This window comes from Phyllobates terribilis, unplaced genomic scaffold (genome assembly GCF_046119375.1).
Source record: "Phyllobates terribilis strain yellow unplaced genomic scaffold, ASM4611937v1 Scaffold_11__3_contigs__length_659146591, whole genome shotgun sequence".
Lineage (NCBI taxonomy): Eukaryota > Metazoa > Chordata > Amphibia > Anura > Dendrobatidae > Phyllobates > Phyllobates terribilis.
This window is the reverse complement of record NW_027362771.1, coordinates 95,824,207-95,851,569: the sequence shown is the minus strand read 5'-3', so window position 1 is coordinate 95,851,569 and position 27,363 is coordinate 95,824,207. Positions and strand designations below refer to the sequence as shown.

Here is a 27,363-nt window from a genome sequence, read left to right as displayed (position 1 = left end):
CCCCAGGACCACGAGTGCTGACATCGCTGGAACACCGCTGGCACAAGAGGTGAATGTGGGCTTTTTTATTTTATCTTCAATTGGAGTAAGCAACAGGAAAACCAGCACCTACGCCTCCAATCACTCCTTCATATAGCTGGACTAAGCACCTATCCCTTCAAGTCCTGGGTACAAAAAAAGCTTCCATTCATAGACAAAAGATACTGTGGATAGTTCAAGAAAAGTGGAAGGCACTCACTGGACTATGTTAAAATGCTTCTTTATTGTTTCGTCTTTAAAAACATCCCAAGCTGGGGGGTATATGTCATGGTGTTCTTTACGACGGCCGTTTCGCGCTGACACGCACTTCAACAGGTCAAACAGGTACCTGAAATGGCATGACATATACCCCCCAGCTTGGGATATTTTTAAAGAAGAAACAATAAAGAAGCATTTTAACATAGTCCGGTGAGTGCCTTCACTTTTCTTGAACTTTTTTATTTTATCGAGGCCAAACATTTAGATCAAGAAAGGGCTGTCCTAGCAGTGAACAAACCCTTTAAGGGGTAAAACACTAAAACACAATTTTTGCAGTAATAGGGGAATAAAAATTTCTAATAATTCAATTAGACAGTCTTAAAATTCATACTGGATCATAAATTTTGGCACCTTTATACTGTCAACTCAAACTTTACATCATCCATTAGTTGGCTTAGTTTAGGACTGAAAGCTGCACAAGAATTTCAACCACAAATAAAACACATCAAAATAGTTCTTTTAAGGGTAGGTGCACACGACTGTTTTCTTTCCACCTCAAAAAACAGTCCAATTATTCTCATCAGACTCTGATGAGAGTTTGATCACAGTGGCATCAGTTTTTTCTCAGAGTTGGAGCGGAAAAAAAATGTTTGTCCAACCTCCCCATTCTGACAGTCTGTGAAACTCAGACCATAACTCAAATGTCAACCAAGTGTGAATCAATGTTTTTCATGGACCCATAGGTTTGCATTGCTGATTTTGATCTGACATTTGGATCAAAGTCGGACATTTGCACAGCCCCATAGAAGGTCATGGGTATAAGTGCTATCCGTGAAAACCACAGATAGCACTCGCACTAAATTGCATAACTGCAGGAATAACAGGAAAAAGGTGACAGTATTGTAGCAGATCATTTTAGATTATCTATGTCACAAGCTCTATAAATTAGTGCCTGTAAAGCGAATGACATGTTCGAACATGCACAAGGCACTAAGCGATATACAATATGATCAGCCAGTGATAACTATAGATTGTAGCAGTCTTAAATAGTTATTCTCAAGTTAGACCCCATCTATTCCAAAATCAGAGTTCTGGAACCCTGAGAACCTAGATCTGCAGCCCTGCCTTGAATGGAGCAAAGGTGCTCAAGCTCAACTCCATTCATTGTTTATGGGACTGCAGGAGAAAGCCAAGCACTGTACTTGCTTATTTACAGCAAGTCCATTTACAATGAATGGAGCAGAGACTAAGCAGATGCTCCTCCGATTCATTCAAGACAGAGCTGTAGAGCGTTAAGATTGCTGGGGTCCCAGTAGTCGGACCTCCAGCCATCAGCATGTTTCCCTCTATACTATGGATAGGGGAGAACTTGTGATTTTCAGAATAAACCTTTAACACATATTGTATACAATAAAAAATACTACAAAATATATATAAAAATATAAACCTTTGATTGGCATTCTCCTTCGGATGCAAGTAATAGGCCAGTTTTACTGCAGATAAAAACAAGAAATAGTGTTAATATTTAATTTAGTGTAGAATGCTGCAATGGTTTATCTGTGTGGCATATGCATTAGTATATGGAGACTGGAATCACTGTTCATTTGGACACTGTATACGTTATTAATGTGAATATGGCTTGCAACTATTTTGGTGACTTTACAGTCAGTGAATGAAAGTGTTCATTGATAACATCTAATCACAGAAGCATATTGCCAATGTGCTGCTCATACATGGTCATAGTTCTTTAAAGGCCACGGCTCCACTATCAGTATTTGGTCAGTATTTTTTATCAGGAGTGGGAGCCAAAACCAGGAGTGGGTGATAAATGCAGAATTGGTGACTTGTTTCTATTATACCTTTTCTCTGATTGTTCCTCACCTGGTTGTGGCTCCCGCTCCTGAGAAAAAATACTGACCAAATACTGATAGTGGAGCCGTGGCCTTTAAAGAACTATGACCATTTATGAGCAGCACATTGGCAATATGCTTCTGTGATTAGATGTTAACAATGAACATTCCATTCTGGGGTATTCTCAAGTTGTTACTTGAGCAGCTCACAGCTCTTAAGTCTCATTGCTTTCCAGATGATGGTGGTGTGTGAAATCCTTCTTAAATGACAGTTCAGGTCAGGAGCTCTGTCCTGCTATAACAAATGGTCTGCAAGGGTTTGTTCTGAGCCTCCATTCACATACATATGAAAAAAACTGAAGATCTGAACTGGAATGTAAATTGGTGTGCATGCAATATACTGTATGTAAGAGCATGTTCACACATGGCCACTAGACAGAAAAAAACAAAGACAGAAACACAATGCACAAATACCAGAGTAAATAAGTAAATAAACCGCAACAGTGCATGAAAATAATAAAGGGTACTTAGTTAACATAATTTTGATCAAAATAATGCGTAAGCCATCCCGCCTCGTCACGGCGACCCCCATGGGACGGTCCTAACTCTAATATTAAAAACCTTACCGTTTGTCAAGTGACATCATACATGTAAGATAAGGGCAGAGAGACTGAACCACTGATGGACACAGAGACATGGAAGCAAGATGTATGATGTCACTTGACAAACGGTAAGGTTTTCAATATTAGAGTTAGGACTGTCCCATGGGGGTCGCCGTGACGAATGAAATGATCTCTAAAAGGCTATAGTTAAAGATGAAATATTTCCTTTGCATTTGCAGAAAAAATATATATATTCATATTTTACATTTTAAAAATTACAAAAAGGAAAATGGGAAGATGCAAAAATTTGGGCACCCTGCACGGTTAGTATATAGTAGCACCCCCTTTTGAAAATATCACAGCTTGAAAACACTTTTTATAGCCAGCCAAGAGTCTTTCAATTCTTGTTTGAGAGATTTTCACCCATTCTTCCTTGGAAAATTCTTCCAGTACTCTGAGATTCCTGGGTCGTTTTGCATGCACTGCTATTTTGAGGTCTAGCCATAGATTTTTAATGATGTTCAGATCAGGGGACTGTGAGAGCCATTGTAAAACCTTCAGCTTGTGCCTTTTGAGGTAGTCTATTGTGGATTTTAATGTGTGTTTAGGATCATTATCCATTTGTAGAAGCCGTCCTCTTTTCAACTTCAGCTTTTTTACAGATGGTGTTATGCTTGCATCAATAATTTGTTGAAATTTCATTGAATCCATTCTTCCCTCTACCCGTGAAATGTTCTCTGTGCCATTGGCTGCAACACAACCCCAAAGCATGAATGATCCACCCCCATGCTTAATGGTTGGTGAGATGTTCTTTTCCTGAAATTCTGTGCCTTTTTTTCTCCACACATATCTTTGATCATTGTGGCCAAAGAGTTCTATTATAAACTCATTGGTCCACAGGACATGTTTCCAAAATGCATCAGGCTTGTTTAGATGTTATTTTGCATACTTTTGACACTGAATGTTATGGTGAGGATACGGGAAAGGTTTTCTTCTGATGACTCTTCCATGAAAGCCATATTTGAGCAGGTGTCTCTGAACAGTAGAACAATGAACCACAACTTCAGAGTCAGCTAAATCTTTCTGAAGGTCTTTTCTCTTTTGCAGTCAAGCAGGGGTTTGGTTTGCTTCTCTAGCAATGCTATGAACATGTTTCACTGAAAGTTTGCTTGGTCTTCCAGACCTTATCTTGACTGCCACTGTTCTTGTTAACTACCATTTCTTAATTACATTTCTAACTGAGGAAAGGGCAACATGAAAAAACTTTGATATCTTCTTATAGCCTTCTCCTGCTTCTGTGGGCCTCCATCATTTTCATTTTCAGAGGCAGCTGCTTAGAAGAACCCATGGCTGCTTTTTGTGGCACAAAGTTAGAGAACAGCGCACAAAAGGACATAAATTAAAAAAACATCACAGACAAGAAACAGGTTTTACCAATACCAGGGCAGATTACTATAGCACAAGCAGGATGCAGTAAACCTTCATGATAAAGGCGGGGGGGCAGCACGGGTGCAGAATACTGATGCGACAGCCACCCCCTCCATGAATTGGCAGATATGTGAGTGGCTGTGTAGTATTGCAAATGTGCCTAGATGAAGCTTGCAGAGGACACCAGTCACACAGATAGGTGTGATGCACAGTGTCTGGTTACAGCCTATTTGTGACGCCCCCAGGAAGAAGCAAGGTGAAACGCGCATTGGGGTGAGGAGAGCTCGCCCAGAGAGTGCACACGTGGCCCTGTGCTTTATGTGACAGGTAATTCCTTTATATCATTGTTATCTGTAGCATTTTGCTAAGTTAGCTATACAGCATGTAGATTGGCACTATTTGAATTATCATCTTAGCAAACCATGTGTCATTTTGGGCAAATTACATTATCATAAGCTGTCAGTGTGATTAGCTAGTGGGCTACTTTTGCCTTTTCTGATTCAGCAGTATTTCATGAAAGTTGTACTGCATGTTTCATTAGGAAGATCTGGAATTTAAAGTATTGGATTACCTTGAGTCAAATGTACAGATATATAAAAATATGAGGATATGCTTCTTAATAGTTTATAGTGGTATATATGCAAATTATGCCAATATGGGAATGTACCCCTGCATGACTCAATATGTTTTTGTGTCGTGATTAATACTTAGAGAAAGATCAGCTATTTCCTCTTGTAGGTACCATGTGTTATTTCATATCATTACTAATCCAGCTTTTGAATTGTTTCTCTGTGTGAGTCTCCCCATTTGCTTGATTGGAGGCACCTTTTTAATATTCTTCTGTAGTTTACTTTTAATATGTTTTTCAATAAAGAGATTATTTTATATTAAGCACTTCAAAAGTTTTTCTGTGATTAAATTATCATAGGACTAGTGTGCTATAATAAAATAAAAATATCAGATACTCTCATCTGATACCAGGAATGTTGGGCCAGGTCTCCCAGAGTTTGCGTGACATTTGCTGCAGTACTCACATGGCATAACAATGAGTGGTCGCTAATGGGCTGCAGCTCTGACACTTCCTTCAGACATCTGAGGTACAAAGGTGTCCATTAGCTGCAGCTAATTGGCTGCAGTGTTCACTTGGCATGACAATATCACGCGAGCCTCGGTAGACTCGGCACTGACATTGCTGGAATGGCGCTGGTACAAGAGGTGAGTATACACTATTTTATTTTACAGTGAGAAATCTAGGATTTAAGAAGTGATTGTCTGAGCAGTGGACAACACCTTTTAGTTTTGATAGACTATCATACTTTGTAGTATTGGCAGTGATTGATCTGTAGGATTGCTACTTCCAATAGGTGGCGCTATAGAGTACAAGTCCTCTTTTTCTCTGAAGAGGCAATTTGCATATTAAATTTCCCAGAGGAGCATTGCATGGCAAATAAGCCTCCTTACCTTGACGTGCCAGAGCTGGTGTATCACTCTCCATAAGGAGAAACGCTGCCCCTTAGACCTCTGATACTTCTAAAACTCACCTTTTCTTAGTATTGCAGAACGTGCATTTGTTGGGATAGGTGACAGCATCAGATCCACAGACTGGTGTATAGTCAAGAGTACAAAATACTCCCATTCCTTCACATTCATCCTGAACTTGCTGATATACAAGAGAAAATAAGTGAGATGTAATTAGATGTTAAACACTATAAATCTAGATGGTCTCAAAATGTGAAAACTTGGGAAGCAAAAAAAAGGTATATAGGGAACCTGTCACCAATAATACTCTTGAGCAAGCAGAAGTAGTTTAGGATAGGGCAGTCTAAAGCATTTTGAAAGGTACCTATTGGGCTACAGTCCCACAATGAATATTTGGTAAGTTTTTGATGTAATAGATTTTCTGCAGCATTTCTTTACCTATTGGGTAAGTTACTTGCATGGTTTTCATTGCAATTTTATCACGTTTTTGTCTCTTGTTGGTATGTCATATTTAAATAAAGCTGCTTTGTTTGTGATACTTCCTAGTATTTAGTTTTGAATAAACTTCATTGATACAGTCATTTATGGATTACATGTGTTTTTAATGTGTTTCCACAGCGGAAAAGCACTAAAGCACATAAGCTTTTAGCGTTGCAGATTTTCCACATGTAATGCAAGTCTATGGGGAAAATCCGCACATAAATCAGTGTACTCGCAAGAGAAATTGACATGTTGCAGATTTCAAACACGTACCACAGGTCAGTTTATGCAGAGTAAGAAAAGCATAGCGGGCATGAGATTTCTATAAATCCCATCCACTCTGCTAGAACAGTAAGACGCTGTGTTTTTGGTGCAGAAAAAAAAGGCAGAGTCAAAAATTAACCAAAATTCATCGTGGGTATCTTCTCTTCTTTGCTTCTCTCCGCCAGTGCTGTCCCCCACTTCTTGATTGACGGCGGAGAGCAGAGGTGACATTATGCAACTGTAAATAAAGTAGCGGGAGCTACATCAGCAAGAAGAAGCGAAGAGGAGTCAAACACTTAAAGGAAATCGAACTGGAAAAATTGGTAAAAAATTTATAGGTACACTCATCTGATAGGGTTGTGACAGTCACAACTCCTATAGAGGCATGTAAGGGCCACCAAGGATATATGTTGCAATAAATGAGGAATACGGTGGTTCAGAGTCTGCGCTGCCTAATGGTTCAAATATATGATCACACATGAAGGTGAAGCTTAATTAAATGCTATTTAATTATGTAAAAATCATTCAATGTGATTTTCAGGATTACTTTTTAGATTCTGTCTCTCACAGTTGATGTGTACCTACGATAAAAATTACAGACCTCTCCATTCTTTGTAGATGGGAAAACTTGCAAAATCGGCAGTGTATCAAATACTTATTTTACCCACTGTAGGTTATTTTTACCGACCTCCAATCAAGTGCTGGATTATCTTTTCCTAAATCACCACTCTCAACATTTTTTTTCCATAATCCTGTCTAACTATCAATGCAGTGTAGGTGCATTAATATACTTACCGACCGCCCCGTTTCCCGGTTTCCAGCACTGCTCTGGTCCTCTGCTTGCACCTGACCATCCGGATCACACAGGTGTTTATGTGTGAGTCAGAAGTCTCTTTCTAAGGCCACGGCCCCACTATCAGTATTTGGTCAGTATTTTTTCTCAGGAGTGGGAGCCAAAACCAGGAGTGGGTGATAAATGCAGAATTGGTGACTTGTTTCTATTATACCTTTTCTCTGATTGTTCCTCACCAGGTTTTGGCTCCCACTCCTGAGATACTGACCAAATACTGACCAAATACTGATAGTGAGGCTGTGGCCTAAGGCCCCACTATTAGTATTTGGTCAGTTTTCGATCAGTATTTTTTCTCAGGAGAGAAAGCCAAAACCAGGAGAGAAACAATCAGAGGAAAAGTATAATAGAAACAAGACACCACTTTCAGCATTTGTCACCCACTCCTGGTTTTGGCTTACAAATACTGATGTGAAATACTGACCAAATACTGAACATATGAATGTAGCCTTAATGTAAGTCATTGGAGCTTCGTTTTGAGGCTCAATAAGTTTACAGTACAATAAGAAAGTATGTTCGGCCCATACAAGGGTCCTTGTGTGAACTGGCAAAAAAAGAGAAAAGCTCATGTGACCTAGAGGATGATAGGGGCAAATCTGGAAACCAGGGAAGACAGTGATCAGTAAGTATATTAACATATCTAAACAACATTACATAGAGTCAGACAGGATTAGGGAAAACATTGTTGGATGTGCTTTGTTAAATAGTGTACAGTGTGCATCAGCGTAAATAAGTGAACCTGAAGTCCAAAACTGTCTGTTCTTGTAAAGGCTTTCATACAGATCACATAAAAATGAGCTGTAACAGCCGTCTTCCACAATAATGAATGATTATCATCTTTCTTGGTGAAACAAACAATCGTTCGTTTCAACCAATGGCTGACGGTCAAAGGTTAATTATCATTAAAAAGACCAATCACAATCAGGCATCTTAGGTTATTTTTCCTTTGGGTGATCTTAAGTACTGATTGTACCATCAACTGAAGAAAATCCAAGATGGGCAATCCAGTCTGAGATGGGTTTTTTCCCCTGACAGAATGACCATTCATTGTCTCATATCTGCCTCATGTTTATGGAGGCCTTGAGAAGGGCCTTTGGCAATAAATTAATCAAAAAGTGTCCCCTTTTGTGACCTATCAACTGTAATCAGTGGGAAAACCTTAAACCTAGCAGTATTTGATCAATTTGTCTGCAACACAACCACAGGGAAAATTAAGTATTACACAGCGCCCATTCAACTATTTGTGTAAAAAATCACCTCTGTAATGCATCTTGTCCTGTACTTCATATTGATTGCCTTTTTTGACTTCCTGTGAACACATGAAAGAATAAGTTCTTTGTCAAGGAAAAGAAAGCGTTATTAAGTGTTTAATGACTTGTGACATACATTTTCGTAACAGGTCACTGCGGGGTGTATGAAGCGGGCTCTGGAGCTGAGCCCCCTTCATACGTGGCCAATGCCAGCTGTGCTACATTGGCCAGTGCCGGTATCCATTTACATGCGGCTGTCAATCACTGCAACACCAGCTCCAATAGGTCTGCTTGGCCTGACTACAGATAGGTTAGATTTAAAGAGAACTTGTCATCTGATATATGCTGCCCAAACTATGGGCAGCATATATCAGCCACTGGCTATATGATCTCAGCCATGCAGAGAGAAACATAGTTTTAATGGCTGGAGAGGACAGAGCCACGCATGTGACTAGTCGTACAGATGGCTTCATTATCATTGTGTCCTAAAACATCTGATCTATCAAAATATAAAATTATTTAAACTGTACATTAAATGCCAAAAAGAAAAATCAAAACTCCAGAATTGCAGTTTTTTGTTTGACGCTTTTCCCGAAAAACAAAACAGTAAAAATCAATCAAAATTTCAAATCTACCCAAAAGGATATAAATAAAAACTAGAGTTCAACATGCAAACAACAAGCCTTCACCCAGCTACATGGACATGGACAAGGTTCTGAATTTTATTTTACCACTAGAAAAGAAAAACACTGAAAGTGAACCTGTCAGGTTAATTAATGCTATTAACGTGCGGATATAAGGTTAACCTGCAGGTTAATAACATAATGGAGCTGCTAGGCCGCTGTTCTGAAAGTGCGACACTTGGGAGAAAATGAGCTTATTGAATTTATTTCTTCCAGGAGCCAAGGGCTTTCAGTCATTCAGGCAAGTCGGTGCGGCTACAGTCATCACTCACCACGTTGTGAGTGGCAGCAGTAAGAACACCCTGGCACTGACTGACAGCCAGTTCTGCACTGATGTACTGCATTCATTACACAGCAAAAATTGACAAGTGAGCTATATAATAATAAGCTGTGGAAAAAAAATATACTAAAAAAAATATATATAATTGCGGTCCTTTAGGCATCACTAAACATATACTGGAGCCATTGGTGCATGTTATGTGAGAAATGTATGTTGAAGGCAAGCTGTCATGTAAAATAATGCTATTAACCTACGGATATGGGGTTAATCGCGTTCTGACACCGCTGGCAGTGAGAGTCCCACTGCCGGGAGAAAATGAAGCACGGCCCTCAGTGTCACCACCGCAGTGTCAGAAAGATATTAACCTGCAGATTGACCCCATATCTGCAGGTAAGTAGTGTTATTCTACATGACAGGTTCCCTTTATTTTACAAATGATATTGCCCCAATATTCAGAGGTCTTGTGGAGCCAATATCTCGACAGGTCAGAGCTGTTTGGCCACATTAAATGGACCTACTCAACATTATGAAGGTGGTTTTAAAGAGGACCTGTCACAAGATCTAAAGTGGCCAATTTGTACTCTGTTTTTATTCCTACTGCTCCGCTGTGAATTCTTTTTTTTATTATATAGTGTACCTAATGTGCTGATTTTGATGGACTTTGCTTAGGGGCATTGCTCACAGGGTAATTATGCAGAGCAGCGTAAAAAAAATCCCCCAGAGAATCCTGTGAGCCACGCCCCCTTAGTAAAAACATTAAAAATATGATAGAAAAAAATGTAATACTCATTAGAGTAGAGGGAATAAAAGAAGAGTAAAAGCTGGCCCCTTTTGCCCTGGCGTCATGTCCTCTTCTAAGTTATGGCTGATCAGTGTATATCTCCGTGCTCCCTGATCTTTTCATTTTGGTGGCAAGTCACACAAAATTGACTTGAATTGAACATTAAGAGGTTGCTAAAATAAAAAAAACATCATGTAACATAAAATAATGATACATCCTAATGCATGAACATCTTGAAATGTGAACTTACAGTCTGAATGAACATAGGTCACATTCACTTGCATAAGTACGACCATTTGTACCGCACACCGGCTTATAAATTCTGGGGCAGATTAATCCCATATCTGGTACTGGAGTGTATACATCACAGTTAGGCTGTGGAAAAATAGAAACTAAGGGTAACAAAAGTCAAAGGTAGACATTTGACTATTTTAGTACATATATAATTATTAGTGATGAGCGAGTATGTTCTGTTAACCCTTTCGCCGAGTATGCTCGGGCGAGCACCGAGTAGTTACAGCTGCTCGGTGTTATGTTTAAATCACTCCCGAGCATACTCGGCGAAAGGGTTAACAGAACATACTCACTCAACACTAATAATTATCATAATGAAACTATCCATATGAAAAGTGGCAATTAGTGATGAGCGAGCACTAAAATGCTCGGGTACTCGTTGCTCGGGTCGATCAAATTGGAATACTCGGGTGCTCAACCCGAGCAACGAGCCCAATGTAAGTCTATGGGAAACTCGAGCATTTTTCAGGCGGCTCCCCGGAGGTCTGCAGAGGGCCTAAAAATTGCCCAAATCGATGGGAACAGTGCTCAAATGACAAGGGGACAGCATGGGGAAGACCCCTGGAAGCATTGCTGACTCCCAGGTCACTGCTGTCAACAAAGTTGTCACAGGTATTACACCACGTTTACGGACTCACAATAAAACATACCAAAACGAAACCAAAATGGATTTTTCTGGGAAATATGTTAAGGAACATCCTTTCCATGACATGTACAATGCATATAAAGCAAAGTAAATAAACAAAAACAAAAATACTCCTCCACACCTTGGGCTATGTTCACACATAGCATTTTTGATGCGTTTTTGCACTTTTGCATTACTTTCAACAAAGACAAATGCATTCACTGAGAAATGTCATTTTAACATTTTACAACCTGGCCATGTGGTGTGTGACACATCATCAGACACATGCATACAGTGCTGAAAAGACATGGGAACAGCATGGGGAAGACCTCTGGAAGCATTTCTGACTCCCAGGTCACTGCCTAAAAGTGTGCCTATCATAAGTGATCCTTGGCGCATGTGAAGATGCCTCCTGCCATGCACCTGTCATTGCAGACCTGCAACAATCACCGTCCACGTCCTTCTCCCAGTGCAGAGTTCAGTTGTCCCTACCCCATTCCTTGGCATGCAAGCGTAAGTATGCAGCCAGAAACCCACCCACTCACAGGCTGCAATACTATACTGCCAAATTTTTGACAGCTGCTTGTGTTAGAACCTTGCTGTTAGGTTTTTTTTCCTTTGCTGGTCACATGACCTTGTTGGCCTATTTAATCCTGCTCCGCCCTTCTGGCTTTGCTGGACTTCATTGTATATCTACTTTCTAGCTAGCCTGTGCTCTGTATCTAACTCTGTTAGTTTGCTTGGTCTACGGACCTCTAGGTTCTATCTATTTTGTTTGTTCGTCTGTCTGCTGCTATTTCTGTTAGGAGGTGTCCCATATTCCTCCCAGTCCTTAGTACTTGTAGGGATTCCCTCCCCAAATCTATAGGTCTCCGTACAGACTAGATTAGGACTTTAGCAGGTCTGATCGCAGGATCAGGTTCCCTGTTACATCGTAGGGATTCAGCTGAGTCTTATAGTAGGGACAGATCTCCTCTCTTTCCTTAGCTTTGGTAGCAGAACATAACAGTAAGTCCAGCCTGTAAATTCTCTAAGGAAAGATTTTTTTTTGTTCCATCATGGTGTCGGTTCAGGATTTGGCTAAACACCTGCAGGGACTCTCTCTGGAAGTGGCCGAGCTCCGTCAGCACGTGAGTAACTGTCCTGGAGCATATTTCTTGGAGCCTAAGGTATGTTTGCCGGATTTATTTTTTGGTGAACATCGAGAATTTTTTTCATTTAAAAATGCTTGCTTATTGTATTTTCGTTTGAGACCCAAGTCCTCTGGGGATGAATCCCAGCGCGTAGGGTTCATAATGTCACTTTTGCGCAAAGAGCCTCAGGAGTGGGCCTTTTCTTTGCAACCTAGTGATACATGCTTCAGATCAGTGGATAGTTTTTTTTCTGCTTTAGGACTATTATATGATGATCCTGACCGTGTGGCATCAGCTGAGACTGAGTTGAGACGTTTAAAACAAGGATCAGGTAATATGGAAAAATATTGTACACATTTTCGTCGTTGGTCCACTCAAACAGGGTGGAACGATTCTGCTCTGAAAAGTCTATTTCTTGCTGGGCTCAGTGAAAAGGTTAAAGACCTGCTAATTGCTTATCCTACACCTGAGGATTTGCAACAGGCTATGCAATTAGCTATACGGGTGGACAGAAGACTGCGTGCTAGGGTTAATGAGAGCAAATCCTCTGCTATGTCAGTTTCTGGTTATGATAATGTGTGTACTAACAGTGGTGAACCGATGGAGATTGGATCGGTGGCACCCCGCTCTCAAGAAAAACACCGTCGTTTTTCAGAAGGCTTGTGTTTCTATTGTGGAAAATCTGGTCATTTGATTAAAGGCTGTGAGCTTCGTATGAAGAAAGAAAAAAAAATGGTCAGTCACGCCCGTATTGCCTGTTTAAATTCCAAGGGTATATTTTTAGCTGCTTCCACGATTGCTCAGGAAAAATTAATGGAATTTCGGGTGTTTGTTGATTGCGGGTCTACACTGAATGTTATTGATGGGGGATTCGTGGAAAAACTCAATTTAAAACCTGAACCTTTATCATCCCCCATTGCTGTGGTTTCTGTGGATGGCTCCCCTTTGAAGAATATTACTCTCAAGGTCAGTGAATTTCCTCTCACTATTAATGGTGTTCACCATGAGAAATTGGATTTGGTAGTGTTGAATAACTTGCCTTCTCCAGTAATATTGGGTTTGCCCTGGTTAAAATTTCACAATCCTGTACTGGATTGGTCTACCAGTGAAATTAAATCCTGGAGCCATAAATGTTATGACAAGTGTTGTAACGGGCGTATTGCAGCTTTGGATAGGGGAGAATTGCCTGTTCCTATTCAGGATTTTTGGAGAGTTTTTTCTGAGAAAGAATCGCAGGTTTTGCCTCCCCATAGAGACTATGATTGTTCTATTGAATTTGTCCCTGGAGCGACTCTTCCTAAAAGTCGTTTATTTAACCTTACTATTCCTGAGAGGAAGGCTTTGGAGGAATACATACAGACAAGTTTGGCCGCCGGTCACATTAGGCCCTCTAAGTCTCCTGTGGCGGTTGGATTTTTTTTTGTAAAAAAAAAGGACGGCGGTTTACGTCCTTGTCTGGATTTTCGTGAGATTAACAAAATTACGGTACGCAATCCTTACCCACTGCCATTGATTCCTGATCTGTTTAACCAGTTATTGGGGGCCAAGTGGTTCTCTAAAATTGACCTTAAGGGGGCATACAATCTGTTGCGCATGAAGGAGGGTGATGAATGGAAGACTGCTTTTAACACTCCTGTGGGTCATTTTGAGAATCTGGTTATGCCTTTTGGTCTTACTAATGCTCCTGCATTTTTTCAGAATCTGATTAATGACATCCTTAGACCTTTGATCGGTAAAAATGTGGTTGTGTATTTGGATGACATTTTGATTTATTCGCCAGATCTGGAGTCTCATTGGCGGAGCGTGCGTGAGGTATTACAGTTATTAATGGACAATTCGCTTTTTGCTAAGCTGGAGAAATGTGAGTTCGCTGTACAGAGAATTAGTTTTTTGGGCTACATTATCTCCAGCAAAGGTTTTGAGATGGATCCGGTTAAGGTTCAGGCTGTGCAGGAATGGCCTAGGCCTATTGGTTTGAAATCAATACAGAGGTTTTTGGGTTTCGCCAATTACTATAGAAAATTCATAAAAAATTTTTCTAGTATTGTCAAACCTCTGACTGATCTCACCAGGAAAGGTGCTGATGCGGTTCAGTGGTCTTCTGAGGCCATTGAAGCTTTTGTGTATCTCAAGGAGAGGTTCACCTCTGCTCCCATCCTTATGCAGCCTGATGTTACTAGGCCGTTTTTGGTTGAGGTTGATGCTTCCTCTGTGGGGGTTGGCGCAGTATTGTCTCAGGATAACGGGGATGGATTACATCCCTGTGCATTTTTTTCAAAAAAATTTTCGGAGACTGAATTGAATTACGATATTGGTAATCGGGAATTATTGGCTATTAAACTCGCATTTGAACACTGGCGCCACTTCTTGGAAGGTGCGGAATTTCCCGTTCAGGTTCTTACGGATCATAAAAATCTGATATATCTTGACGCTGCCAAGCGCCTGAATGCCCGTCAGGCTAGGTGGGCACTGTTTTTCTCGCGGTTTAATTTCTCCGTTACTTACATCCCTGGTACTAAGAATGTTAAGGCGGATGCCTTGTCTCGCAGTTTTTCTCCCATAGTCGGTGCTGAGAAAGAGGAAAACATTTTACAAGAAGGTGTTGTGATAGCTGCTTTAGACTCCGTTTTGGAAGATGAGATTCTTAAAGCTCAGGAGAATGCCCCATCTAACACTCCTCATGGGAGGTTGTTTGTGCCTGGGACCTTTAGGAGAGATTTGTTTGTTGAGTGTCACGAATCTCGGTTGGCAGGTCATCCCGGAATCTCTGAGACCAAGAGACTGGTGGGTCGCAGTTTTTGGTGGCCTGGATGGCAGAAGGAAGTCATTAAGTGGATGCGCCAATGTACTATATGTGCTAGATCTAAGTCCTCACATACTCCTGCTGCGGGGTTGCTTTGTCCTTTGGAGGTCCCCAGTGCTCCTTGGACACATTTGGCTATGGACTTTATAACTGACCTTCCCCCCTCTGAGGGTTTTACTGTCATCTGGGTGGTCGTGGACCGTTTTAGCAAGATGTGTCACTTGGTTCCCTTCGTCAAACTGCCCTGCGCTAAAACTCTCGCTAAGGCCTTTGTCAAGGAAATTGTCAGACTTCATGGCGTTCCTACTGACATTGTTTCTGATAGGGGTCCTCAGTTCGTGGCTCGTTTTTGGCGTGCCTTTTGTGACAGGTTGGGAATTCATTTGTCGTTTTCGTCCGGATATCATCCTGAATCTAATGGCCAGACAGAAAGGAAAAACCAGGATGTTGAGCAGTTCTTGCGTTGTTTTGTGGCAGACAATCAAGAGGGGTGGTCTGAGTTTCCGCCACTTGCCGAATTTGCTCTGAACAATCATACATCTTCTTCTGCTGGTTGTTCGCCTTTTTTTTGTTGTTCTGGGAGACATCCGTCGTTTGGGTCGTTCTCCAAGTTGGGATCTGCCGTGCCTGAGGAGGAGAATTTTTCCGGTGATTTGGAAAGAGTTTGGACGGATGTGCGTGGTAATCTTCAGGAGGCCAACAGAAAATCTAAAGACTACTTTGATAGGAAACGACAGGAGGTTTTGTTCGCTGTTGGTGACATGGTTTGGTTGTCCTCTAGGAATCTGCGGTTGAGGATTCCTTCTAAGAAATTGGGTCCCAAGTTTGTAGGGCCCTTTAAGGTGCTTCAGGTTGTCAACCAATCTGCTGTTAGGTTGGAGGTTCCTACCTCCTGGAGAATTAATCCGGTCTTTCATGTCTCTCTGTTAAAAAAAGCTGTTGTGTCGGATGGTGACGCCTCTGCCTCTGTTCCTCCGGTGGTGGAGGACGGGGAATATGAAATTTCTCGCATCCTTGACTCTAGACGGTATAGAGGTAGTTTGCAGTATCTTGTGGCCTGGAAAGGTTTCGGACCCGAGGATAACTCTTGGGTGAGGTCAGATGATGTTTCCGCGTCCAGACTTATCAGAGCGTTTCACAGGAGATTTCCTGATAAGCCTGGTCCTAGGGGATCCGGAGGATCCTCTTAGAAGGGGGGGTACTGTTAGAACCTTGCTGTTAGGTTTTTTTTCCTTTGCTGGTCACATGACCTTGTTGGCCTATTTAATCCTGCTCCGCCCTTCTGGCTTTGCTGGACTTCATTGTATATCTACTTTCTAGCTAGCCTGTGCTCTGTATCTAACTCTGTTAGTTTGCTTGGTCTACGGACCTCTAGGTTCTATCTATTTTGTTTGTTCGTCTGTCTGCTGCTATTTCTGTTAGGAGGTGTCCCATATTCCTCCCAGTCCTTAGTACTTGTAGGGATTCCCTCCCCAAATCTATAGGTCTCCGTACAGACTAGATTAGGACTTTAGCAGGTCTGATCGCAGGATCAGGTTCCCTGTTACATCGTAGGGATTCAGCTGAGTCTTATAGTAGGGACAGATCTCCTCTCTTTCCTTAGCTTTGGTAGCAGAACATAACAGCTTGCACTTAAAATGTGGCCTTTTAGGCTCGTGGAGGCGGAAGCTTTTCATAACCTCATGCCGGCGGCGGCCGGGTGTCCATACTCGGTCCCCAGCCGCCACTGTTTCTCCCGGAGTCGTCTCCGCCTTCCACAACCATGAGTCCCACAACATTACCCGTGCCCTCCCCAGTGCACTTACTGGGAAGGACCACCTAACCACAAACACGTGGACAGGTGAATGTGGCCAGGGACGGTATGGAGTCATTCCACAACTTTTTTTGCTGAGAGTTGTATTTAGTTCGGTGAAAGGACTGGCATAGAGGGAAACCGTATGAACCCTGCATGTCATTTCTCAAAGGAAGTCCTCTAATGCAGCTTGTTGCAGAAGCAATGGCAGCCCATCCAACATCAACTCACACTTCTCAGTGGTGCTTTGACACACACACACATCTTTCTTTGCGCATTTAATTTCTTGAAAACAGAGTTGGACATTGGCCTGATCTGTAATGCGGTTTAAGAAATAACATGCATAAGCATGGCCGATCCACATTAAAAAAGCAGCCACAGAGTGTCCGGGAACCTTCCGCCACACTTTTCTTAGCCAGGCTGCTTCTCGGCAGGGTTGGACGGGCCCACCAGAGAACCGGAGACTCCTCCGGTGGGCCCTGACTTCTCCTTCAGGACAGTTCATAGTGCCGAGGTGAGGCCATGATGATAATAGAGGCCACCATCTGCTTAGTTTTCTGTTACTTGGATTGCAAGTGCAAGTATGCAGCCAGCCACCCACCCACCCACAGGCCGCAACACTAAACTGCCAGATTTCTGGGCAGCTGCTTGCACTTGAAATATGGCCTTTTAAGCTCGTGGAGGCGGAAGCTTTTCACAACTTCATGCCGGCGGCGGCCGGGTGTCCATACTCGGTCCCCAGCCGCCACTGTTTCTCCCGGTGTCGCCTCCGCCTTCCACAAGCACGGGTCCCACAACATTACCCGTGCCCTCCCCAGTGCACTTACTGGGAAGGACCGCCTAACCACAAACACGTGGACAGGTGAATGTGGCTAGGGACGGTACGGAGCCAGTCCACAACTTTTTTTGCTGAGATTAGTATTTAGCTCGGTGAAAGTACTAGCTTGGAGGGAAACTGTATCTACTCCGGCTGTCATTTCTCCGTCACCAGGATCCGCCCATTGTCACACACGACCATGCCTGGCTGTATGTTCAGTGGTGAGAGCCACAGATCAGGCTGCTGTGTTACAGCTTTCAACAACTCTGCAGCGCTGGGTGGTTTGTCAATTAAGCATTAAGCATGTTATCTTCAGTACAGCCTGTTACTGCTTGGCCAAGGCAGTGCTGCAGTGCTATCAGCTTGTGACTGATGTGGTCATTTCGGAGATGGAGGAGGAGGTGCATGAGCTGAACAATGTGATTACATTGAGGTTAAATTGGTGACGCTGTTTTTTATACTAAAGAAAGATCCTATTGTTTTGGTTTTTTTTACGTTATTTTTTAAGACAAATGCATTCACCGGGAAATGTCATTTTAACATTTTACAACCTTATCTGGCAATGTGGTGTGTGACACATCATCAGACACATCCTGTTTTATTTATGATGGAGGGACTCTGAAAGTCATAAAGCCTATTTTTATATGGACATCAGACGGCCCTTACTATTCTTAAAAGGCCAGCAGCCGGCCCTAGCTATTGTTAGAGAGCCATCAGCCGGCTATGCTTTGTTGTTCCCATTATTAACAAGTGGGTCTCGTACACTGTTATTGCGTATCCAGTGACTGCAAGGGCTGCCAAAAATTTGGACGCAACCCAATACCCCTGTGAAGAGACATAGAGGAGGGTCTCAGTAAAAAAAATGTTCCTATTTTAAAGGAGCGGGTCTCCTATAGTGGTAATGCCCATGCTGTGACTGCAAGGGCTGCCAAAATTTGGGAAAAACCCCACTAAGAATTTATAGACACATAGAGCAGGGCCAAAGTAACAAGTACGACATGTACCCATTAGAAAGGAGAGGGTCTGCTATACAGTTATAGGGTATGCAGTGAGTACAACGGCTGACCAATTTTAGGAAAAACCCAACTAAGAAATTAAAGACACACAGAGCAGGGCCACAGTAACAAGTACAACATGTTCCCATTAGAAAGGAGAGGGTCTGCTATACAGTTATGGGGTATGCAGTGAGTCCAACAGCTAATCAATTTTAGGAAAAACCACACTAAGAATTTAAAGACACATAGAGCAGGGCCACAGTAATGACAAATTCCCATTAGAAAGAAGAGAGTCTCCCATAGTGTTGGCCTATGCAGTGAATGCAAGGGCTGCAAAAAATTTGGAGGCACTTCAATGCCCCTTGGAAGAGACGTGGAGGAGGGCCTCATAACAAAATGTTCCCATTAGAAAGGAGCGGGCCTCCTATACTTGTAATGCCCATGCACTAAGTGTATGGGCTGACAAACATTTACCCCAGGGGGGTATAACATGAACATACTGTATAAAAAATTTTTTTTATGGGCATCATAAACACCCTTTAAAAAAATGATGTGGGTTTTGCACAGTCACCCTAGTGATATGGTGGTGGAGGATGAGGAGAAGGGGGAGGACAAGAGCAAATAGCCAAAATCAGGAAGCGTATAACCATGTGTGGGTGTGAAAAGGTGCATGGGAATACACCTCCCAAGAAAAGACACTGCATGAGTTTATGTTACACTGCTATCATTCGGTGGTGTTGAAAAGTCTGGCGCAATCCAGCCCTTGTTCATTTTTATAAAAGTCAGCCTGTCAGCATTTTCAGTTGACAGGCGGATGCGCTTATCAGTTATAATTCCACCAGCGGCACTAAAAACCCGCTCTGATAAAACGCTGGCGGCAGGGCAGGCCAGGACCTCAAAGGCATAGAGAGCCAGTTCATTCCACGTATCCAGCTTGGATACCCAATAATTATAAGGCACAGCGGAATCACGGAGGACGTTGGTACGGTCGGCAAGGTACTCCTTCAGCATCTTCCCAAACTTTACACTCCTTGTGAGAGTACCCCGTGCCTCAGGACCTGTGCGATGGGAGGGTCTGAGAAAACTCTCCCAGAACTTTGACAGTGTTCACCTGCCTCTGCCTGATTGAAGTTGTGTCTCTCTCGCCTGTACTCCTTGGTTGTCCAACGAAGTGTGCCCTCTGCCGCCAGCGTTTTCAGATGGGAATTTTTTTAATAGTTCCGCAACAAGGGCCTTCTGGTACAGCCCCATTTTTGTAGACCTGTCCGCCTCAGGAATAAGAGATATAAAGTTCTCCTTGTAGTGTGGGTCTAGAAGTGTCATCAACCAGTAATGACTGTCACCCAAAATTTTGAGAACGCGAGGGTCATGGGAAAGGCAGCATAACATAAACTCAGCCATGCGTGCCAGACTACTAACAGGCAAGACTTCCGTGTACTCACCAAGAGGATGACTGACCATGCTCTCCTCCTCCTCCTCCTCTCTGTCCTCTGGCCATCCACGCTGAACAGACGGTATGACAGCTGTGCAGGTAGTACCGTCTATAGTGCATGAAACTAGCTCCTGTCCTTCCTCATTGTCACCCAATCCACGTTGGGATGAGATGAGGCTTGGCTGTGTGTAATCACCCTGTATGGTTCCTTGCTAAATCTCATCATGCTCTGCCTGCAATGCATCCTCTTTGATTGTGAGCAGAGAGCGTTTCAGAAGACAGAGAAGCGGGATGGTGACACTAATTATGGCGTCATCGCCGCTCACCATCTTCGTGGAGTCCTCAAAGTTTTGGAGGATGGTACATATGTCTGACATCCATGTCCACTACTGAGGTCTTATGCGTGGAGTCTGAACTGAATACCGACGGCCTTGTTGATGCTGGTACTCAACAACTGCCCTCTTCTGCTCACAAATCCTTCCCAACATCTGCAGTGTAGAGTTCCAACGCATGGGGACATCACACACCAGTCTGTGAGCCGGAAGCTGAAAACGCTGCTGAAACACTGCAAGGGTGGCGGAAGCTGTAGCTGACTTTCTAAAATGGGCACACAGGCGACGTACTTTAACAAGCAGATCCGGAAGCTCCGGGTAGGATTTGAGAAACCACTGAACCACGAGGTTAAGCACATGGGCCAGGCATGGTATGTGTGTGAGCTTGCCTCGCCTCAGAGCCGCCACCAGGTTCCGGCCATTGTCACACACGACCATGCCTGGCTGTAGGTTCAGCAGTGTGAGCCACAGATCTTCCTGCTCTTTCAGAGCTGTCCACAACTCTTCAGCATTGTGCAGCTTGTCACCTAAACATATTATCTTCAGCACAGCCTGTTGCCGCTTGGCCGAGGCAGTGCTGCAGTGCTTCCAGCTTGTGACTGATGTGATCATTTCGGAGATGGAAGCTGAAGAGGAGGCTGAGGAGGATGAGGTGCAGGAGCTGTAGACCATGGGGGCAACCCTGATTGACCTAGGGCCCGCAATCCCCTGCGTCGGGAGGACGTGTTCCGTCCCAAGGTCCGACTGGGTCCCGGCTTTCACTATGTTAACTCAGTGTGCAGTCAGTGAGATGTACCGTCCCTGCCCACAAGCACTTATCCACGTGTCCGTGGTTAGGTAGACTTTACCGGTAACTGCGTTGTTGAGGGCACGGCTAATGTTTTGGGACACGTGCTTGTGTAATGCGGGCATGGCACACCGGGAGAAATAGTGGGGGCTGGGGACCGAGTACGGAGCAACGGCCTCCGCCATCAGGTTGCGGAATGCTTCCGTCTCCACGAACCTAAAAGGCAACATTTCGAGCGCAAGCAGTCGTGAAATGTGAGAATTTAGTAGTGTGGCCTGTGGGGCATTGGCTGCCTAATTGCGCTTGCATTCCAAGGACTGGGGTATGGACAACTGAACGCTGCGCTGGGACAAGGACATGAACGTGCTTCCTGATGCTGCTACTTGAGAGTGTGCAACGACAGGTGCAGGGCAGGAGGCATCTTCGCATGCACCATGGACAGGGGATTGGCTTGCATGCACAACAGTGGAAGAAGCAATGGTGCCACCCGCAGACACTGTTCCTGGACCCTGGGGTCAGGTGCTTTGCTGCCATGTGCCTGATCAAGCTGTTGATGGTCAGGCTGGTCGTTTTGCCACCCCTGCTGATGCTGGCCTGGCAGGTGGTGCAAATGGCCTTTTTGGGGTTATCGGCAGAGTCTTTAAAAAACAACCAGACTCGGGAAGACCTAACAGTTGTACTGGCAACTTCCTTCGTGTTGGTGTTACGGGGAACGGTTGCCTGCCTTCTGTTTGCGGCCACAACACTGCTTCTTCCTGCCTGTTGGGGTGCTCTGCCTCCCTCCCCCTGTGTGCTGTTGTCCTCGCTCTGCATGTCCTCCTGCCAGGTTGGGGCAGTTACTATATCATCCACCACCTCGTCTTCCTCTTCCGCACCCTGGTCCTCCTCCTGACTTTCTGGCAATTGTGTCTCATCATTGTCCACCTCTTGTGACACTTTCCCTCCGTCGCCTTCGTGTGACCATGGCTGCTACACGCGATCTCCTCTTGCCCCGCTTCAAGTGGACCGGGTGAGAGGTCAAAATCTATAAATGGAAAAGTGAACAGCTCTTCAGAGTGTCCAAGTGTGGGATCAGTTGTCTCTGGGTACTCGGCATGGTGGGAGGAAGGAAGATCAGGGTGAGGAAAATGCGGTCTCACGGCTACTGAGACTTGACCGTGTGGAAGACAGGGTGTTGGTGGTGGTGGTGGCAAAGTGACTGGAAGCATTATCCGCTATCCAACCAACAACCTTTTGACACTGCTCTGGGTTCAATAGTGGTGTGCTGTGGTCCCCTAGAAATTGGGACAGGAAGGTCAGGCGAGAAGATGTGGGTGTTTGTTGTGGCACAATTTCGGCTTGCCCGCGGCCTTGTCCTCGGCCTCTGCATGCACCATTACCATCACATCCTGTTCCCCGACCCTTGCCACGTGACTTGCCCATTTTAAATGCAGGACAGTATCTTCCACGCTCACTACAAATGACTGAGTTTGGAGCGAATTTATATGTGATCCGTGTGACGGAGAAAACAGAGTTTTAAATACCTGGCCTGTAGGTAAGTAGTTTGAACAGCAAACTGCTGTGAATTGCTTCACTGACACACTAAAGGAAATTTTTAATGGAGGCCAGAAATGGCAGTATTTTCTGACAATGTATATGTGATCCGTGTGACGGAGAAAACACAGTTTTAAATAGCTGGATTTCTAGCGCTGTAATATAGAAAGGACTTGGCTGTATTACGCAGTGCCAACAAGCAAATGGTGCAGAAAAACTGTGTTCTCTGGATTGCTTTTTAAGCAAATAATGAGGATTAAGATCCAAAGAAAAGTATTCCTGGCCCATGAGACCTGGGCCTTCGTATAGAAATATCTAACAGCAGCGGAAGGCAGAATTGGAATGGAGCCTCTCGTGCTATATGCACTGCAGTCTGCTAAATACACTGCCTGCCTATACACCCTGCCTGCCTGACATCTCTGCAGATGGATTAGTCCTCAGAAGGACTGTTTTTTAAGATGGATATGTGTAATGTACGGTTTTTCTCCCTACACTACCTAATACACAAGCAAATCTGTCCCTGACGCAGCAGCACCTCTCCCAAAACAAGCAAATGTTGCAGAAAAACAGTGTTCTCTGGATTGCTTTTTAAGCAAATAATGAGGATTAAGATCCAAAGAAAAGTATTCCTGGCCCATGAGACCTGGGCCTTTGTAGAGAAATATCTAACAGCAGCAGAAGGCAGAATTGGAATGGAGCCTCTTGTGCTATATGCACTGCAGTCTGCTATATACACTGCCTGCCTATACACCCTGCCTGCCTGACATCTCTGCAGATGGATTAGTCCTCAGAAGGACTGTTTGTTAAGATGGATATGTGTAATGTACGTTTTTCTCCTTACACTACCTAATACACAAGCAAATCTCTCCCTGAAACAGCAGCAGCTCTCCCTACACTGTCTGATCTGGAGTGACTGTGACGAGCATGGCGGCGCCAGGTCTGATAGAGATCTGATGACGCTGTGCGGCTAGCCAGTCACTGTAATGCCCACAACCAACATGGCTACGGCATTACAGTGCATGGCAGGCAATCCTTGCATGGTCATTGGCTCTCTAAAGAGCGCCAAACATGCAGGGAGGGGACCCGAGCAACCCGGAAATACTCGGCGAGCGCCAAGCATCTCGAGCAGTGAGATGCTCGGGCAAGCTCCGAGCAGTAGCGAGCATGCTCGCTCATCACTAGTGGCAACCAATCACAGTGCAGCTTTTTTAGAGCAGCTCAAGGCATAACATCAAAGATCTGACTAGTTACCATCAGGAACAAGATTAGTTGCTAAGAGCAAAAATTTCAGTTTTTCCAGGTTCTATGTATAATCTGCATTCTTTATAATTAAACACAAAACTTAAACAATGCAAAGCTTATGATTTTGGGGGAAATAAACATATAACAGGAGCTAACTGACCTTTTTTTATTTCCAGGCACTGAGACACTGCGGCACGCCAGGAAAGGTGATTGCTAAGGCAATATGAACACTCTTAATCCCAATGCGAAAATTAAAGGAGGGGAACAACCCCTTTGTGTTGTATTTTAAAGGTTTTTTTTTTATCTAAGGGGGATAATGGGTAATATATTTCTTCAGCTGGACTGCATCCGATGTTCATAGTATATATTTTATCCTATACAATGGCATTTAAAATATCAATATCATATACCACAAATGTGGAGGTTAGGATACTGCTGGACCCGTACTGTCCCAAAGGGGGGACTGGTTATCGATAAAGATGTTTTTTTCTGTAGGTGAAACTCTTTATGTGTATAATAATTCTATACATAAAAAAATCTACAAATACCCAATTCTGCACATGAGTTAGGGTATCAGCTAGTAATAACAGATAACAAATCTTACTATACAGTAGTTTACAAAAAAAAATGTACATACCTCAATCTCTGTTTCAATAGGAGTGCAGATGATACCTAAAACATAAAATGCAGAACACATGTAAAAATAAAATACACAATAAAAAATAAAAATATTACCTTAACACAATGAGAATTAAAAAATGCAGCAATTCCCCCCAAAAAATAAATACAGAAAAAAATACTAATTATGACTAGTAATAATGATAATAAAACATTAAAACAGTTGCTAAGAATATAAACCTGTGAAACTGGTAAATGCCACAACAGCAAAGCCAATGACTCCTATGGACTTCATGATGACAAGTTATTATTTTGAACTTGCTCAGTAGATTCTGCAAATAATTTTTCTACACGGTTGCTCTACATTTTTATGTCCTGAAGAAGTTTACCTAAGGCAGGGCTAAAAGGAATACACCCGCAATACTGGGCTAAACAAATATAATATTCACATCATGCCATCGCCAGCTGAGACATAACTTTTATTTCTCAATTGTAAAGCAGTAACATTTACAAATATTTGCTTCTACTTGAATAACAAGTATACAGAACTGTGGAGGCTCTAGCGTTAGTAGCTTTTTTTAAATGTATTAATTCCTTAACCAAGATTAAAAAACAATAAAAAAAAACGTAAATATTATGAAGACTGCACTGCACTCAATGTAATTTAAAAAAAAAGAACTTACAATTGTTTTCTTTATTTTTATTACCATTTGGCTTATAGAGCTTGCATGCAAAACACTAGAGTGCTAGCTGCTCAGTCTTGCTCTGTTCTTATTTGTCAGACCAGTTCTCTAATGGCTTTCTGACCTCTTCTGAAGCTAACCTAAGCTTAAATTCTATTTGGATAACATTTATTTAGTTTTTTTTTTGTTTAAAGATATGAGCTTTGATTAAATCTAGAAGATCAGGAAAGATCAGAGTATGCTGCAGAGAGCCATAAAAGAGCTCATTTGACAGAATGAAGTGAAATAGTTCATACTGTGAAAACTGTTGCCCATTTGTCAGCCTACTCTATTATAGGGCCAAGGCTGAAGACTTTTGCTCCTGTATTTGGAGAAGGAACCCCTCATTCCATCTCATGGCAAGAGAGAGGCACTAAACATAGCATTTGACTTACCTGCACCTCTCATGTCCGATTTGTGGCCAAGATCCTCTGAGCCTGCCAATCTGGGTTCCCTATTTGGAGCCGCAGACCTAGCACATAATAAAATATATATGGAAGTGCCCATCACTTGTCACCTGAACATCAGTCACCCGTCTACCTACAAACTGCTTTATGCCTGACTCCTGCACCTAAACTGAGGGGAGATCTCCATCCAAATCAGGGATATTTTGCACTTCTGCAATCAGGGACTGTCTAATAGCGTGGGCTCACCACGACCTCAGATACTGACACATCTAGAACACTGTAAAGTGTTTGAGAAATCTAAGATTCATCACATACCCTGATTTGTTTAGCATGTTTCTTTACTCCTTATTTCCATATGTGTTATTTAGTGGTTTTGCTGCTTTCAGTCTGAATCTTCCATATGCACAATCTAATAAGAACAGAGAAAACTATTGCATGAACAGGTATGTCCAAACTCTTGACTAGCACAGTATACTGCAAATGATTGTCGCAGCTGATTTATATATCAACTAAAGTGCATATATACCTATGCCATCATCAGTAACTTAGACCATGAGCACACAAATCTCTACAGCAGCCTATTACAATAACAGCTAAGGTGTATGTATGTGTATCACACTCGAAGTAACATAAAACCTCAGTTCCCACAGCCTATGCAGTTATAAGCTCATTACCTAGATTTTATGGCTAATCTCAGGCACTACATCGGGATCATATGTAAACTAAGTATTGTGATTTATACTGGATGAACTTTGGGAACTTGGGGTTTATATTACTAATAGAATAACAGGTATATACACTTACTATTTAAGCAACAGACCAGTGTTTCCATCAGCAATCCGCAGTAATATGGTATATATGTAAACAGGTGTGGGAATGCAATATCATAGAGAATACACACTCAGCGGTACAATTAAACAAGTTGTTATTTATTAACTACAGTATATACAAGTTTAACAAGACAGTGTGCAATATCAAGAAAATGGCAGTTTGTAAATTAAAAGGGTATTCCCATCTCCAAGATCGAATCCCAATATGTAATAGGTGTAATAATAATAATATTAGCAAATATCTTCAATTAGAAATGTAGTATAGTTCTTCTGATTCGCTAAATCTCTTTCCACATGTGCAGTCATTGTAGGACCTTAGGTATCCTTGATTACGACCACTAGCAACTAGCTAACTGTCCTTATATTAGTGGTCGTAACCATGGATACCTAAGATCCTGCAATGCCTGCACATGAGAAATAAGAAATAGTGAATCAGAAAAACTATACTACATTTCTAATTGAGGTATATGCTAATATTATTATTATTACACCTACTACATATTGGGATAGAATCTTGGAGATGGGAATACTCCTTTAACCACTATGCAAACAATACAGTCTAATTCCTGTAATCTCTCTTGGCCTAGTGATTACCGTCTGTCCCTAATTCTGTCATTGTTGACCTGACCCCTTCCTTATGAAATAATAAATCTGGCGCTACCGCATTAAGAAGTGCGTCACTGTCCCCGCCCTCGGGCATGTAAGTAATCAAGAAGAAGTAAGAGCTGTTGGCTCGGCTGCTCACTTCCTCTTGATTACTCATACGTGAGAAGGCAGGGACAGTAAGGCTTGCACCAATTGGGCGCAGGGCTCATGT

General features: G+C 42.7%; 1 protein-coding gene across 1 annotated transcript in view; it reads right to left on the bottom strand.

Moving 5' to 3' along the window:
- Positions 1-24,977, bottom strand: part of LOC141165622 (double-headed protease inhibitor, submandibular gland-like) — a 39,043-nt gene extending 14,066 nt beyond the window's left edge. Inside the window, exons 1-6 of the mRNA XM_073651356.1 lie at positions 24,828-24,977; positions 24,607-24,641; positions 10,435-10,559; positions 8,448-8,499; positions 5,659-5,777; positions 1,685-1,730 (exon numbers count right to left, since the gene is read on the bottom strand). Coding sequence (XP_073507457.1) covers positions 1,685-1,730; positions 5,659-5,777; positions 8,448-8,499; positions 10,435-10,559; positions 24,607-24,641; positions 24,828-24,882 — 432 coding nt within the window. The 5' untranslated portion in view covers positions 24,883-24,977. The remainder of the gene's footprint in view (positions 1-1,684; positions 1,731-5,658; positions 5,778-8,447; positions 8,500-10,434; positions 10,560-24,606; positions 24,642-24,827) is intronic.
- Positions 24,978-27,363: the final 2,386 nt, after the last annotated feature.